The 15,113-nt window shown below is 40.2% G+C and overlaps 2 protein-coding genes and 1 long non-coding RNA gene across 3 annotated transcripts; 2 read left to right on the top strand and 1 right to left on the bottom strand.

The window, feature by feature from the left end:
• Positions 1-928: 928 nt before the first annotated feature.
• Positions 929-2,274, top strand: LOC120103669. Its single transcript, XM_008783940.4, has one exon. The coding sequence runs from the start codon at positions 996-998 to the stop codon at positions 1,863-1,865; it is 870 nt and encodes a 289-aa protein (XP_008782162.1). The 5' UTR covers positions 929-995; the 3' UTR covers positions 1,866-2,274.
• Positions 2,275-4,506: 2,232 nt separating this feature from the next.
• Positions 4,507-10,895, top strand: LOC103701776. Its single transcript, XR_005513379.1, has 2 exons — positions 4,507-5,314; positions 6,963-10,895. It is a non-coding gene; the product is annotated as an uncharacterized LOC103701776 (long non-coding RNA).
• A 2,665-nt stretch (positions 10,896-13,560) lies between these two features.
• Positions 13,561-15,113, bottom strand: LOC103699296 (major pollen allergen Ole e 10-like). The gene is made up of 4 exons (XM_008781354.3): positions 14,943-15,113; positions 14,440-14,468; positions 14,049-14,283; positions 13,561-13,936 (listed from the first exon to the last, which is right to left on the bottom strand). The coding sequence occupies exons 1-4, from the start codon at positions 15,007-15,009 to the stop codon at positions 13,911-13,913; spliced, it is 357 nt and encodes a 118-aa protein (XP_008779576.1). The 5' UTR covers positions 15,010-15,113; the 3' UTR covers positions 13,561-13,910.

Below are 15,113 nucleotides of genomic sequence, written 5' to 3'. Positions count from 1 at the left end.
ATCTATTTATTTTTTTGACAAATTATTTACTACAGACCTATCTAGTACAATTTTGAGACTTTTGTCCCAAACAAGACTCGAAAATGATAGAAAGCTGGTATATAAACTAATAATATTATAATAGTAACTAGCATATTAAAAAAATATGGAAGCTAGCGTCTTTGGATATTGCATACTAGATCCAAGCTGATAACGATAAAATTGGTGGTCTTTTCTGAGGTCGCTTTGTACGAACTGCGCCCTGCTTTATACGGTAGCACAGATGTTGCAGATATTGCCACGGTACCCTTTTGGACGTGCCTCTAGGTTTCCCCATCGCTTACGGTGGAACACACCTTTTGCACGCGAATAGTTTCGCCGTATTACTGCCAAAAAGGGGGCCCCACCTGAAAGGTTTCCTTCGTATCATTTGCGGTCGCTACTCCCTCCGTCCACCCAAACTCCATCACGTATATCCAGCCATTACCCAAGCTGGTCCGACAGGTATGGCTGCCCTCGCTGCTCCACATAATTATTCCTGTCTTTAATCTTTAATCAAACAATATTGCCTTCCAAGGAAAAAAAAAGAAGAAGAAAAACACAAAAGAAACTTTAGCCAAACGTTGAGAACGCACCATAGCCATGAATTTGTGGATATTTTATCAATCTCTCAATTACTAGCATATCCTATACACATTCTTTACCTATTTAAGGTAATTTTTTTTACTTGGATTTTCTCTTTTTTTTAACTATTCTGTAATTATAACATTCGAGCAGTTTTTTTTTTTTTAATTTTCAAGCTCTCATAACTGCTCATTTTATTCTTATCTTTGCTCGCATGTCATCCATCGTTGTCTATTAAACATGATGGGAGATGATGACTTGGAACGTCGTTAATTAATTAGACACGGTTCCATTAATTTCAACTCTATAATAAGAATAAGATGGCTCACCTAATCATTTAATTTTTCTTTCCTCCTTCCACATTCTCATCATTGGGTCCTGCTACTTTCACCATGGAGCAGCCCCTGCTCTCCGATCCCAACACCTCCACCACCCCATGTGGCAGTGCTAATACCAACTCTCCTGCAGGTGAATCCTCCACCGATCCCCCCACCACCCTCGCTGGCCTCGCCTTCGTCCTCATCTTCGCATCCATCTCTCTCTGGGCAAACCTCGAAGCCGGCAAAGGCTTCGACGTGTCCATCCTCAACGCCGCCCCCGCCGGCACTCTCGCCGCCCGGCGCTTCGATCTCCTCTTCGTCTCCAACGGCAGGGCTGCCCGAATTGTCCTGAATGCCAGCGAATTCGTGGAACGAATCCTCTACCCCAACGAACTGTACCCTCGCAAGCCGGTCCGCAGCGTGACCCTCCGCCTGGCCGGCCAGAACCTCAGCGGGGTCGTGGCAGTTAGTCATGGAGATGATCCCCACCTTCCCGGCGACTACGTGATTCATGTGAGCCCGAGCGTGATGGCCGAGGCCGATCCGGGGTTGTCGTTGGTCTCGGCGGTGCAACAGGCCATGGCTCGCGTCTGGCTCTGGGACGTGGGCGGCGCGCCGCCGAAGTGGCTCGTGGACGCCATGGTGGAGTACCTTAGCTTGTCGGCCGGGTTCGCCGGCAACGCCGTTCCACTACGACCTGGTGGTTCGTGCTGGGGAGAGGATGAGGACCCACCTAGTGTTGCACGATTTTTCAAGTTCTGTGAAGAGAGGAGGCCTGGGTTCGTAGCTCGGTTGAACCGAGCCATGAGTAAGCACTGGAACGATATCATGGTGGACGAGGCGTTGGGCTCATCGTCTCGACGGATGTGCTCGGCCTATCGTTCGAGGACACGTCAGCGTGGGGAAGTCTCCGGTCCCAAGTCAGTGTTGGGGGCCATGTGAAAAATTGATGGGGGAATGGAATCATCCGCGGGCGATGATGTGTAAGGGAAGGAGTGGTCCAGGCTTCCTGGAGGTTGGAACCATGGTCCATGGGTAGGAGGAGGTGGGGGCCCCGGGAACCAGGAAATCCAGCCACAATTACTCAACTAGGCCTACGCATTTATGGCCCTGCAATGAATGCGTTGGCTGCGCGGATCGGCCCTGCTTCTATTATCCAGTAGTTGCTATATTCGTGGTTTACTTCCGGTTCCATCGTCCGATTTCTTCTCTCTCCTCATTGTTAAACTGCTTGCAGGGAAATGCAGCATATTCTTCTTGTAGGTGACCTATCTCTATCTGGCGCAAGTTTATACCATTTATTTTTTTTCAAAAATTCTGGTGGCCATCCACTACTTAGTTTTTTGTTCTATATGGTAGCCTTTGGTGCAATATATTTGATTGACCTCAGCTAAAAGCCAAACTGGAAATGAAGTAGAGAATAGAGTGGTTATTAATATTATATAGATAGATAGATAGACAGACAAACAGACAGACAGACAGACAGACAGACAGATAGATAGATAGATAGATAGATAGATAGATAGATAGATAGATAGAGTGGTTATTAATATATATATATAGATAGATAGATAGATAAACAGACAGACAGACAGACAGATATAGATGATTAAATTTCTGGCTGGGGTCTATCATCCAGCATTACCAATTGGGGAGGGCAGATTCATGACCACCTAGCTAGCTATATAGGAAATATATATGATCAAGATGTGGGATGTTGGGCAACTAGAGTGTGACTAGTTTAGCCCGAAGAAGAATCTTGAAATCATTTTGTCTTATAAAAATCCATCGATATGTGTAATCCATGAACAGGAAAAGAATTATTACATAAGAGTGACTGCATGATGAGATGAGATAACATGCAACCTACTAGCTTATCAGAGTGTCTATCATGGACATGTGGTATAACGATTAACAAACATAGGTGCTCATATCATGATATCATCATAATCACTCTCTTCTTGCGCTGTCCCGCATAACATATCACAACCGTAGATACATAGACAAATATTGCTGATAGCTCTGGTAGCCGTTGCAGCACAATACAACCATGGAGCCCATTTTTAGTTTTAGCCAAGCAAAACAAATAGCCGGCCGAGCCAGAAACTAAGATCTTAGTCACCATCCAAATTGTTAATAATGAAAGCGCAAGGTCATGAACTATCATTATCTTTTCATTATCATCATTGATTCCCTCTCATTTTTACCTCCACAGATGATCAAAATAACTTAGCTCATCGTATAAACTACAGTAGGTCTTCCTTCCGGTCATAACCTCTTCTTTTAAATGCAAAGGGAGCCATAGCCATCAACTTTATTAATAAAAGGGCAAGAACTAGAGAACCTATTGCTGTTTCAGAAATGAGTCATGTCATATATTAATCTGGAGGTATACATAAGGTGGAAAGGCGAATTGAGAAACTCAATCGATGTGGATTTTTGTGGAACACATCTATGAGGTGACCCCCCAAAATGGACCTACGAAATCCAATCTACCATCTAAGTAGGTCTGCTCTTATTTTGTGATGAACAGATAGTCCACCTGCACAATTTGATTCATTCAATGTGTTTGATATCATTGCTACACTTATTTGTGTCCTTGCATTTGGTTATGGATGTTGCTTTTATTGTATCATTCACACGATAGGCTCGTTTGGTTCGCGAAAAGTATTTTTCCTCCTATAAATATGATTTTTGGGAAGCAGATTCCTGAAAAAAGAATGCATGGGAAAGTACTTTTGGCATGTTTGGTTGACAATGGGAAAGTGACAGATTTCCAGAGTGCTTATGTTTGGTTTACCATTTACTTTTCTGAAAAAGTTATGTGTAATTCCTATTATACCCTTAATAAAAATTATGTCTTTAATATCTCTTTAATGCTGAAGGACTTTTTTGAAAAAAAATAAAAATGGAGTGATTTCTGGTTCACGAAAAAATAATTTTTACATGAAATGTAGGAATCATATTTCTATGGGAATATAATTTTTCCGTCTCCCTCATTTGAAAACAAATTCGTAGGAAGAGGATGCCTAGGAAAATACTTTTGGCATATTTAGTTGACCATGAGAAAGTGACAAATTTCCAAAGTGCTTATGTTTGGTTGGCCATCCACTTTCCTGAAAAGGTTATGTATAATTCCTATTATGCCTTTAATAAAAATGAGGTCTTTAATGTCTCTTTAATGCTTCTTTAATGCTGAAGGGCATTTTTGAAAAAAAATAAAAATGGAGTGATTTCCGCATAATGGAAAAGTAACTTTTTCATGTTTATCAAGGAAAGACTTTCCCATGTTTCTCAAGGGAAAGACTTTCCCATGAAATGTGGAAATCATATTCCCATGGAAATACAACTTTTCAATCTCTCTCCTTTGAAAACTGCAATCAAACAAGAGGCATCTCATTACTTTTTCGTTGACAACACTTTCCTCCCTTCTTTTCCTGCGAACCAAACAAGCCCGAAATGTAGGAATCATATTTCCATGGGAATATGATTTTTTTGTCTTTCTCATTTGAAAACTCTAACCACACCTCATTAATTTTTTTGTTGAACATACTTTCCTTTCTTCTTTTTCCACGAACCAAACGAGCTCTATGTATCTAACATTTGAAACGCCTGCATCAATTCCACTACTTCATGCATGCATGTTTTATTTTAAAACATGTCATCCAGAATGACATGCTTGACATGGAGAACCCGCGATACATGTCGGGAGGAATGCTTCGTGCCAATTAGGAAATCAATTTCCACGATGAATAAATCAAATCATCTTTATTCTCCCTGGAGGGACGTTTTCGGTTGTGGCCGTCTCTGACGCAAGCATTGCGTGCTTTGATGGCAGATTGATGTCATATTAGGCATGATGGCATGTTGATGTGATATTGCGCCGATATCATGGGCCTATGATGGCCCATGTCATGGTCTAGTCTGCCGTCCAGATGTTGTGCGTGTCGTTATGTGAACCGTTGCATAACGCATGAAGGGGCAAATTGATTTTTACTGGAGACATTTATAATATGAATTACTTAGGAAACCGACCGTTGCCCCCAACCCTAGCCGATGATCTTGGATTCCTGATCTACGCCCCTTCGCTACCAGACCGAAAATCCAACCAAGATATCGTATCGAATCCTTCCCCTCCTGCCTCCCCCCCTCCTCCCACACGCTCCTCACGCTAGTTTTAGTTTCTTCTGGATTACGAATTTACGATTGCATATTTTAAATGACGTCCGCGTCCGAGTCAGGGAACCCCCAACAGCGGCAGCAGCGGCTGGTCGATCACCAACTGCAGCCAGGCGGAAGCGCCGCTCCGCCGCCGTCCAGCTGGAAGCTCTCCTTGGAGGAGATCATCAAGTACTTCTCCCTCCCCATTGCGGAGGCCGCGTCTGTCCTTGGTACTTCTTTCTTCCTATTTCCGCTGCAGTTTCTTGATTTCTTGTTTCTTGTCTCTGCATTGGTTTGAATCATTAAAGCAAAGATGTCTTCTTTTGAGGTTGAGACGCTTGGATTTTTCTCCTACTGGCATGTAATGGCTTGAGTATGTCCTTCTTGTCTTCGAGAAGTCCTCGGATTGGTTTTCCTGATGTGCTGGCATATGAAGAATCCCATTTTCTGAGGTGGAGAAATTTGGATTCTTCTCCTATCGGCATGTTATGGCTTGCTTATCTCTCTTTTCGTCGTCAATTATTTCAGATTGGTTTTCTTGATTCTTTGGTGGATCGTTAGCTTCAATTTTCCTACTTTTTTGGCCAGGCGGCTTGAGGCATTTCTTGAACTAAAAATTAAAGGTGTCAGAATTGAGGCTTTTTTCCCCTTGTTTTCTTTTTGCAGTTGTTGTTGCTGTCAGAATGCTTTATTGTTCTTTTTCAGGAGCAAGTGTGCAATTTGTGTGACAATGTTAAGGAAGGATTCTTGTTTTTTTTAAACCCAGTTAAAGATATCTGGTTTATATCCGAATCATGCAAGGAATATGAAGTCTGTACGAAAGAGAAAAGATTGTCAGTTGATAAATAACTGATTGCAGTCTTCAAAATCATGTTCTCGAATCAATCGTTAGTGAAATGACAATTTGTTAAGAGAATACTGTGAAAGGCAGAAGGCATCCCAATGTTCATTAGACAATATGTTAAAAATCAAATATGATCTTATGATGGATGATATGTGTGACTTTGAAAATCACGAACATGGTTCAGGATCTTAGCGGTTACTAAAATCCATTTGCCTAGTTATCTTGGTCTGAAGAGTTCAACATGAGAGGTTGGTTTCCACCCTTGGGTTACCAAATCATATGTGCTCCCATTATGTTCCAGGCCATACGATGCTATTTTATTTTATGTTTTTTCTTTGTTTTGAGTTTTTGTTATTTTCGTTTTTCTTTTTACTAGATTCTCTATTGTACAGTTTTCCAGTTGGATGGAAGAAAAGAAAGGAATGAAATATATTAAACAAATGAAAATATTAGTTTTGTTGCTTTTAGGCTGATAATCAGAAATGTTTAGGAAAGTGAAAGGAGGAAAACTAGGCAGAACCCTGTCAGAGCTAAGCAGATTTCACGTTCATTTTTTCCCCCTTTCTTTGAGTGCCTGATTTGATCTACATTGTAATGCTTTTTCTTTAAAACTTGCCATTCATTTAGGTCTCATTATTATTAATAAGTATGGTCCTTTTCTATGCATCTTAGTCTTGATTCCTATCATTCTCCAGGATCACATTTTGTTCCTGCTCCTGCTTCATGCAACTCTAGTTGAGACATGATTTCATTAGATTTAAGGGTTTTTGAAGTTTCCTATTCAAACCTTTTTCCGAACAGAACCGACCACACATCAGTAATTGAAAAAGAAGGCTATGTTTGGGTTTTGTTGTTCTCGTAGATTTTGGAAATCAAGTCGAATCTTTTGACATATCAAGGGATGACTTTTTTGCATATAAGATTTGAAAATAGGATATTTAGTAAGCTTTTGGTCAGAATAGCCTCAGAACTGTTATAAATTAACTCACATTATTGAAGAGGGAGCAGATGTTGAAGTGGAGATAACATTGCAGAGTGCAGGATGCAGAGTAAGAGGGAGGAGTTGGAGTAAAAAGATGCGGAGGGCAGAAAATTCAAATAAAAACAGACTTCATTGCTTTTTGTCCATTGCCTGAGATCTGCCACCTGTTGTCTGAGTAAGTTTGCTGTTTGACATTCAACATAAAAGCAGACTTCATTGCTTTTTGTCCGTTGCCTGAGATCTGCCACTTGTTGTCTGAGTAAGTTTGCTGTTTGACATTCATTGCCAGCTGCTATCATTATTCCCTTTGCTTTCTTCTTGTCGAATTCTCTCTCCATCTATTATTTATGGTTGAAAGATAAATAAAGGGTGAAGTGAATTTTAAAGCCTTCTCAACATGTCCTGCCTTGTTGGAGTGTCTTGTTTTGTACATAGGGCAAAACAACAAATAAGCTGAAGGGTATTCAGACTTATTTGGAATTAGAAAGAAATCAGCTGTGAGTTTTGTAGTAAGAGGGGGAACGGTTCACTCTTGTGTTGGTTGGCAAAGAACAAAGATGAGTCCATATTATGCTCGTATGGTTTATATACTTTTTTGTATTACTGGAAGCGGGGCTTGGCTCACTAATGAAGGGGAAAAGATTTCCCATTGACATGTGTATTTCAAGGAGGGAAAGAAAGGGCTGCCGTTGAGAGGAAAGGAAAAGAAAGTTCACATGGAACTCTAGCGTGCTAGTATGTTCTTGGTTCTTTTTCTTTCCCTTTTCCAGCTATGCTTTTCTGTGAATGTTCTGGATTGTTTTTTGTATAGGCATCAAATGGTGGAGTCTCTTTACTAGGTATTTGGGAATTATTTAATGGAGCCCTGTGTTTAAGGTTAAGTTTGCATACAGAAAGCCCTGTGTTTTAGGTTATCGAGGAGGCTGCAGCATGAGAAGGATTTTAGCAACAAAAAGTGGGGCGTTCTCTCAGAAGGTTAGCGGCAATCTCGTCTTATTCTTGTAATATTTACTAGGGGTTTCTTCGAGGGGAATGGCTGTATCACTCCATGTGTTTGAAATATTGTTAGGGAACATCTTTTTCTTGCTTTCTAGTGGATCTCTCTGTGACTTTTGAAGGCTTACATAGCTCAGTTCTGGGCCAACCACATTATTCTTGTGCCTACTAAGTTTCTATCTTTATTTCTGTGCTTGAACTATTTTATTGTGTTTTGTGTGTAATTGCATTGAATTGTGCAGGTTGTTTCTCTTACAGCTTGTTGGCCAATCCTCATATCTTTGTCCATCCCATATATCTCTGGTTTACTTGCATACTGGTCAGATCACATGTGCAAGTGGTTTTGGCCTATTTTGGTGCCTAAGTGATTAACAAGCAACTTGGTTGCATATGAGGGTAACGTTGGCCGTATGTGTGACAGCACATTCAAAGGTCCTAAAACAATGCAATATGCTTTTAAATGATGCCAATTGATTTTCCTTGCTTACCTTGTTTTTATCTATTTTCCACTTTTCCTGTTTTTATTATCTATTTTAGGTTTTCTGTGATTCTTAACCAAAACTGCAAACAGTAAAACTCATTGGGTATGCCTGAAACCAAAACACTGATGTTTTGAATCTTTATTAAGATTTTATGTAGCAAGAATAGGAACAGGAAAGAAAACTAAACAGCGGTTGATCCATTAAGAAAATATATTGGCCAATTAATTGCTAGAAAAAGTAGAGGAGATATGAGCTGGCAAGTAAGGAGTCCAAGGAAGGGGTCATGAAAGACCAAAAACCTTCAGCTAAAGAGCAGAAGGTTCATCGGAATTGCAAGGACCCAAGTTTAAGATATGACAAAATTGGCATGGTGTAGCTTGTTAGTGATTTGGAGTGGAGGCAAAATTTAATAGTTAGTGGCCATAATCACCTAATAACAGCACCAATGCTGATGGAAGTTGACCGAAAACTGATCGAATGCTCCTAGATAGAGCCAAAGGTGTCGAAAACCAAACGAAATGATCTTTACAAGTTTTTAGTAGAGGAAGTGATCCAAGTTAAAGTCAAATCAGATGGAATTAGAAGGGTGCCATTTGTTGGACTTGTAAACATAAAATAGAGATAGAAGGAATTTACTCTAGTTTGTGACTGAAGCTTAGTAAGGTCAAAATGACCATTCCACTCAGATCTTGTTTTTGAATATCCTAATTGGAAAGAGCAAAATAAAAAGAAAGAGAAAACTACTTTAGTTGTAAGCTTTTAGTGCCAAACTGAAACCACTGAAATACGATGTCTCTGGATGACCAAATTTTTTTGAACATGTCATTCTGTTTAAAATAAGTTTTCACATAATAGTTGGTCCAATATGATCCAATATAGAGGCATTCCTACTTACATGGAGGAATTTAAAAGTGGATTTCCAGCGAGTGGCTTGTCATCTGTTTCTATCAAATGGTGGGGAAGCAGCAGCAAGGAAGATACTGGAAGGACATTGCCAGAAGAAACCATAAAAGGGGAGAATCAAGAATCCCCTGAGTTGTCAAATGAAATTTCTAGGCATATGGCGAAAGCTAATCTCCCTGACGGGCCTGACCATAGTACAGAGGACAGTGCCACTCTAACTGAGCCATCTGCTTCCTTGTGCTCACTGAGAAGAAAAGCTGTAGAATGTGGCCATGAAACATTGAAGGGTGGAGCTTCTAAGGGCTATACAACTTACAAGTGGGGGAAGAGACACAGGTTAGCATTATTCCAAGTATTTAAATCATCATTACCAGATCAATGGATGAATGCCCTCTCTTGATCTTAGGGCTGTCCCATAATTCATTAGTCATGACTTCAGAAGGTAAGGCCTTTACTCTTAATTCATTATTGACAAATTTCCGACAACTCAAGAGAAGACTGCATGTTAGCTGGCTAGCTGACCTGAAGAATCGATTGCTATAACTGCTGTTTATTCATTATCATTTTAACTCGTTCCACCTCAGGGTCCGCTTTAAACATGGCTGACAACTGCAATAGGCTACTTTTAGTGCCATCTTCGCGCCTTTGTATAAATCTGTTTTTTCCCCTTTTGCAAGCACGATACCGATACGATTTCTTAGTGTACTATATATGTACCAAGACTTGGGGTTCAGAGAAAAGTTTTTTGCCCTGTCTCCAACACTTGTATCCCTCATCCGTTGGCTGTATTATCCATTATCATTTAGATTTTGTTACAGCGCAGTAGATAGTCTTGCTAGTTATCTTAGTTAACGAGTTTGTTTCTAAAGTGGGTTTTAGTTACCAGTACTGGATTTTGCTGATAAAAGGTTGTCCTGAATATAACCTCTGTCTGCAGGCTTATGCATCCTACTCAAGGCGTAGCATTTAAGTTTCATCTGTGGTGAGCAAGTAATATAATGGCTTCGACTGCTCAGGCACCAGGGGTACTTAAACGCTATTGTTGTATTCTCAATTAGCTATCATAACAAGCATATGACCTCATTTTCGTTCTTCTGGTCGATCAATTTAATCATACCTTAATAGTTTACATCCCATGTCCCATCTTGGAACGAAACAAAAATTCATCCCGCCAGCTGAGGGCCTTTTCTTCTGCTCACTTCTCAAGTCGATTTGTACAATATTACCCTACGAAAGTATGGGTTATGCGGAAATTCATGAACTTCTCAACAGGACCTGATAGTATAGAAAAAAGAAAAGATCTGCCATGTGGTGTTGCATTATTTTTATTATATAATTGTTGGGATAAACAGCATCACCTTAAAACCAGATTTTGTTATATTCAGTCTTTTGAGACCTTTCCACCCTCCCACGGCTTCAGCATGTGGCATAATGATCCAAGTCTGAAGTTTAACTTGTAAACTAGAAACATACTTCCTTGTTTCTGGAGTCTGACCCGTCTAGTGGTCTTTTTGAAATGATGCCTTTTGATTGAAGTTTTCATTTATTGTACCAAGACAATATTATATTTCATATATTGAGTTTTCTCTGATTTTCTGAATGCATGTTTACTATTGAGTTGATAAAGTTATTGGTAAAATGCCTTTACCTACCATTCCATATATTAAAAAAAACAGAGAAACTTAAAATGACATGCATTTTCCAGGAGGATAAAGGCACATTTGGTTTTAATATATTGCTTCATAAGTTACCCTTGCCAACAATTTTCCAATTTATAATGCATTAACCTTTGCTTTAATTGAACTTATAATCATCTTTAGTTACTAGTAAATTAGAATAGATCTATTGATTAGTTTTTTTCTAAACATTTGTTGCACTTTGATGAAAGTCTCCAGAAATTTGTACATTAAAATCACTTGTTCAAGTAATATATGCATAGAATAAGATAAGCTGCTAACTCACACATCTTTATTGTAAACCTATTAGAAAGCACATGATACACATGGACGTTTGCACCATTATCTCTTGCTAAAGATTGAAATACACTGACCCTTAAATTAGTTCTTGAATTTTTGATTCAATTGTTAGCTCATTGACTTGGTTAGGATGCAAGCTCAAAAAGACTTTCTGGGCAAGTCCTTTCAGCAGCAGTAGTTTTGTTAGGATGGTTCAGCTTGCCATTAATACAAAAAAACCGTTCTTTCTTTGATTTTTTAGTCTTGATGTTGCCTTGTTGATTATTTTTGTAAGCAGAGATTGTTTTAACAATAGTTCTTTGACTGTTTTAATCTCTACTTCTCATTTCATCTCCAATATATCTGTTTTAATGTTTTTGGTTGGTTTGGGAGAAATGAGGAAATCATATCATCTTTCTCCTAGTTAACATCAAGTAACTCCTTTATAAGAATGATCTTATTTTTCATTTCATTAGACTTGTGTCACAAGATATTCTAGTCAGAGATTGTTCAATTACAACATTTTGCCATCAGTTAACATTTTAAACTCATGATAGCTATCGATTGAAGTTATTTTCCATATGACACATCCTACGTTCAACCATTATGTAGCAGTATTTGAAATATCAGGTTAGATTTTAAATGAGAATAGATAGTGTTGTGGGATGGGGTTCCGAACTTTAGTCCCACATCGGCTAATCAGCGGAAAGATCTGTGCCTTAAATGGGGGGCTCAATAACCTCTTCTCATCGAGGCGCCTTTTGGGGGCAAAACTGTGAGGGGTGGAAAGGGTGGTTCCACTCGGGGCGCCACCAGAGGGTGGACAATCCCCGAACCCCAGAGCGGACAATACCTCGGTGAGGACGCAGTCGCTTTCCTTGCTCGGCTGGTGTGCGGACTGTTGCCAGGGTGAAAACCCCGCAACAGATGGCGCTAGAGGAAGGGCCCTGGCCATGCACAGACCTTCCCGCTTGGGGGGGCTGTGTTGTGGGATGGGGTTCCGAATTTTAGTCCCACATCGGCTAATCAGCGGAAAGGTCTGTGCCTTAAATGGGGGGCTCAATAACCTCTTCTCATCGAGGCGCCTTTTGGGGGCAAAACCGTGAGGGGTGGAAATGGTGGTTCCACCCGGGGCGCCACCAGAGGGTGGATCCCCGGAAGCGGTCGACGATCCCCGATCCCCAGAGCGGACAATACCCCGGTGAGGACGCAGTCGCTTTTCCTGCTCGGCTGGTGTGCGGACTGTTGCCGGGGTGAGAACCCTGCAACAGATAGGACCCTGTCACAACACGAGTAATGATAGAACATAGGAGAAGATTGATTCACCAATAGCTTAATTAGGCTTACATTGACAGAATTATGGACCTTGAACATCAATAGTTAGGAGTAACTTATTTGTGGGCATTGTAAATAGTTATTGGAGAAAAGATCGATGATTAATGACCTTAAACTTCTGCAAAGTGTATAATGAACATAATTAACAGTTGGAGAAAAGATGAAACTAGATCTTCAGAAGTTCTGCTGGCCAGTTTTTTTGTTTTCTTTTTATTTCAAATGGGAATGTTGCCTCTTGCGTCGAGGTTCATGGGTGAACTTCTCGGTCTTGAATCACCTGTTTTCTCTGAGTTTGACTCAATTAATCAGTGTTTAGCAGAGGTCATACAAGAATGACTGGTTTCAATGGCCCTACCAGCTTACTTCGCAAATCTGCCCGCAAATCATCTTATTACAAGCAGCAGATATCTTGAAGACAGGCCCCAAAATAGTTCCCCGAAAACTTTCAATTGACATGGTCGTGGCTTGTAAATTGAGAACGTTTGTTATGCAACATATACAGGTATTCCTCATACTAAATAGATGCATGCTAGATAATGATAAAATAACCGTTCATTTATTAAAAACATTAACCTAGATGAATCAAGTGGAACATGAGGGAGTCCCATTGCACTTATGGTGAGCTTGGCTAGATTCTTACTCTGGATCAGCCCTCATCAATTCGAACTGTATTCCAGTTGCCATCTGAATCAGTCAGGGGATTATCAAATTTAAGATTTATCATGAAAATCCATATTCTGGAAAAGAAAAGGTGGTTGATATGTGTATTTTATATTAACCATGGATGTGGGCATGCCAATCAATCAATACCACAAGGCTTTCATGAACATCTGACAACATTATTGCATTCTCTGCTTAGTTTCAGATGGCACATGCTATCTTCATTCCAATATGACCTTAATAAACGTCCATTCATGAATAAAAATAAGGCATGCAAAAGCAAATGAACGAAGAAGAAAATGCCAGAAGAGACCGGTCATGGCGTGCAATTTTCATGGATTCATTATATACTTCTCTGGTACCCAGACAGTAATGGCTTCCTTTTGAATCCATTTAGAAACAATTGATGCAAATCCATGGCATTGCTGATGTGCTATCCTTAGTCCTTAATAAAACTCCAATTCATGAATAAAAATAAGGCGTGAAAAGGTAAATGTAGCAAGGAGAAAATGCCAGAAGAGATGGCTACAATGTGCAATTTTTACTGATAGATGATTACATGCTTCTCTGATAGCAAGATAGCAATGACTTCCACCTGAATTCGCTAGAAATGATTGATCCGAAATGCCTGGCACTGGTGAGCAACGCTGCTGTCTTCTTGGTTAGGGACTACGCATAAGCACAGCTACCAAAACCTGCAAGAGGTGACAAGAAGATGCGATTTTATTCTGCTGGAAGGAAGCGAATTCGAGTGGCAAGCAACAAACTCTGGCAGAGAAATCTGATATAGTTGGTCTGGAAATTTACTTGGATCGGTCATTGTTATGAGCCCCGAACTCTTGAAGTAGCAATTCCAGTGGTTCCTGCCCCTGGCTTGGTAGTAGAGGTTCATGGCAATGGAAGCATGGGACATGAAGTTATCTGGGTAGAAGCACGGGCGGCCCCTTTGCAGTATACTGCAATCCACCTGAGAGCAAGCATAGTTGATGTTGGCTAGAAGAGTGGCTTCATCAGATGAAGGCTTTGCGATGCACCAAGTTTTCTGCAAGACAACAACATTGCTTACGTAACAATTAATCTCTTTTCACTTCTTATTCCCCTTGTTCGGTTTATGCGTAGAATGCTTGGATTACAAAGAATAATAGAGTACGTGGATAAGCTTTTATGCTATGATTCTCGAGTCGATTTGGGGAATTACCTGTCCTTGCACCAACTGGACGGTTCCCCCTGGTAAAGAATATCATTAGCAGAGATCAGTAAGATGCTCGCTGAGACTAATCCAAATCTTGAAGGGAATAGAATATTGAAAAGAGGGAAAAGAAAAGAAAAGAAAAATTAATGGTTTATAAGATCAACAAGAACAGAACTTGTTTCCAGAACACAAGGAAAACACAAAATAATCTAATTAGCATTTTTGAGGTTTAAAGATCTGCAGGAATCAAAAAATATCTACATCAGAAGAAAGTACAAAGATGGGTCTTCAATTAAAGAAGATAAAATGAGCAGCCAGCCATTTGCCAAAAGGAAAGCCAATCTCAGTTATACACTCAGACGAGACAAAATTTCCTTCCTCACATCAAACTTCCACATTGATGTTTGCTCAAGCAAGAAAAGAAAAAAATCGCATCAATGGCAGCATCTCCTAAGAAAACCATGCCAGATTTCTAGGTAGAATAAGAAGTCCAGCAGTAAATTGGTTACCAGCTAGCAGGAGCACTGCAAAAGAGAAGAGTAGGAGAGAGGGAGATGCTTCAACTCTTCTGGCCATTGCTCTCCGTTCCTAGCCGAGGAGGAGGGGTAGGACTATGGATTGAGGCCTTCAGAATTGAAGTGAGAGCAAAGGGACCGACCGCTTTTAAGGTTGGGCGAGGG

Source organism: Phoenix dactylifera, chromosome 9, assembly GCF_009389715.1.
Source record: "Phoenix dactylifera cultivar Barhee BC4 chromosome 9, palm_55x_up_171113_PBpolish2nd_filt_p, whole genome shotgun sequence".
In the NCBI taxonomy this organism is placed as follows: Eukaryota; Viridiplantae; Streptophyta; class Magnoliopsida; order Arecales; family Arecaceae; genus Phoenix; species Phoenix dactylifera.
Note: the sequence above shows the minus strand (reverse complement) of the source record. Positions and strands in the feature narration are given on the sequence as shown.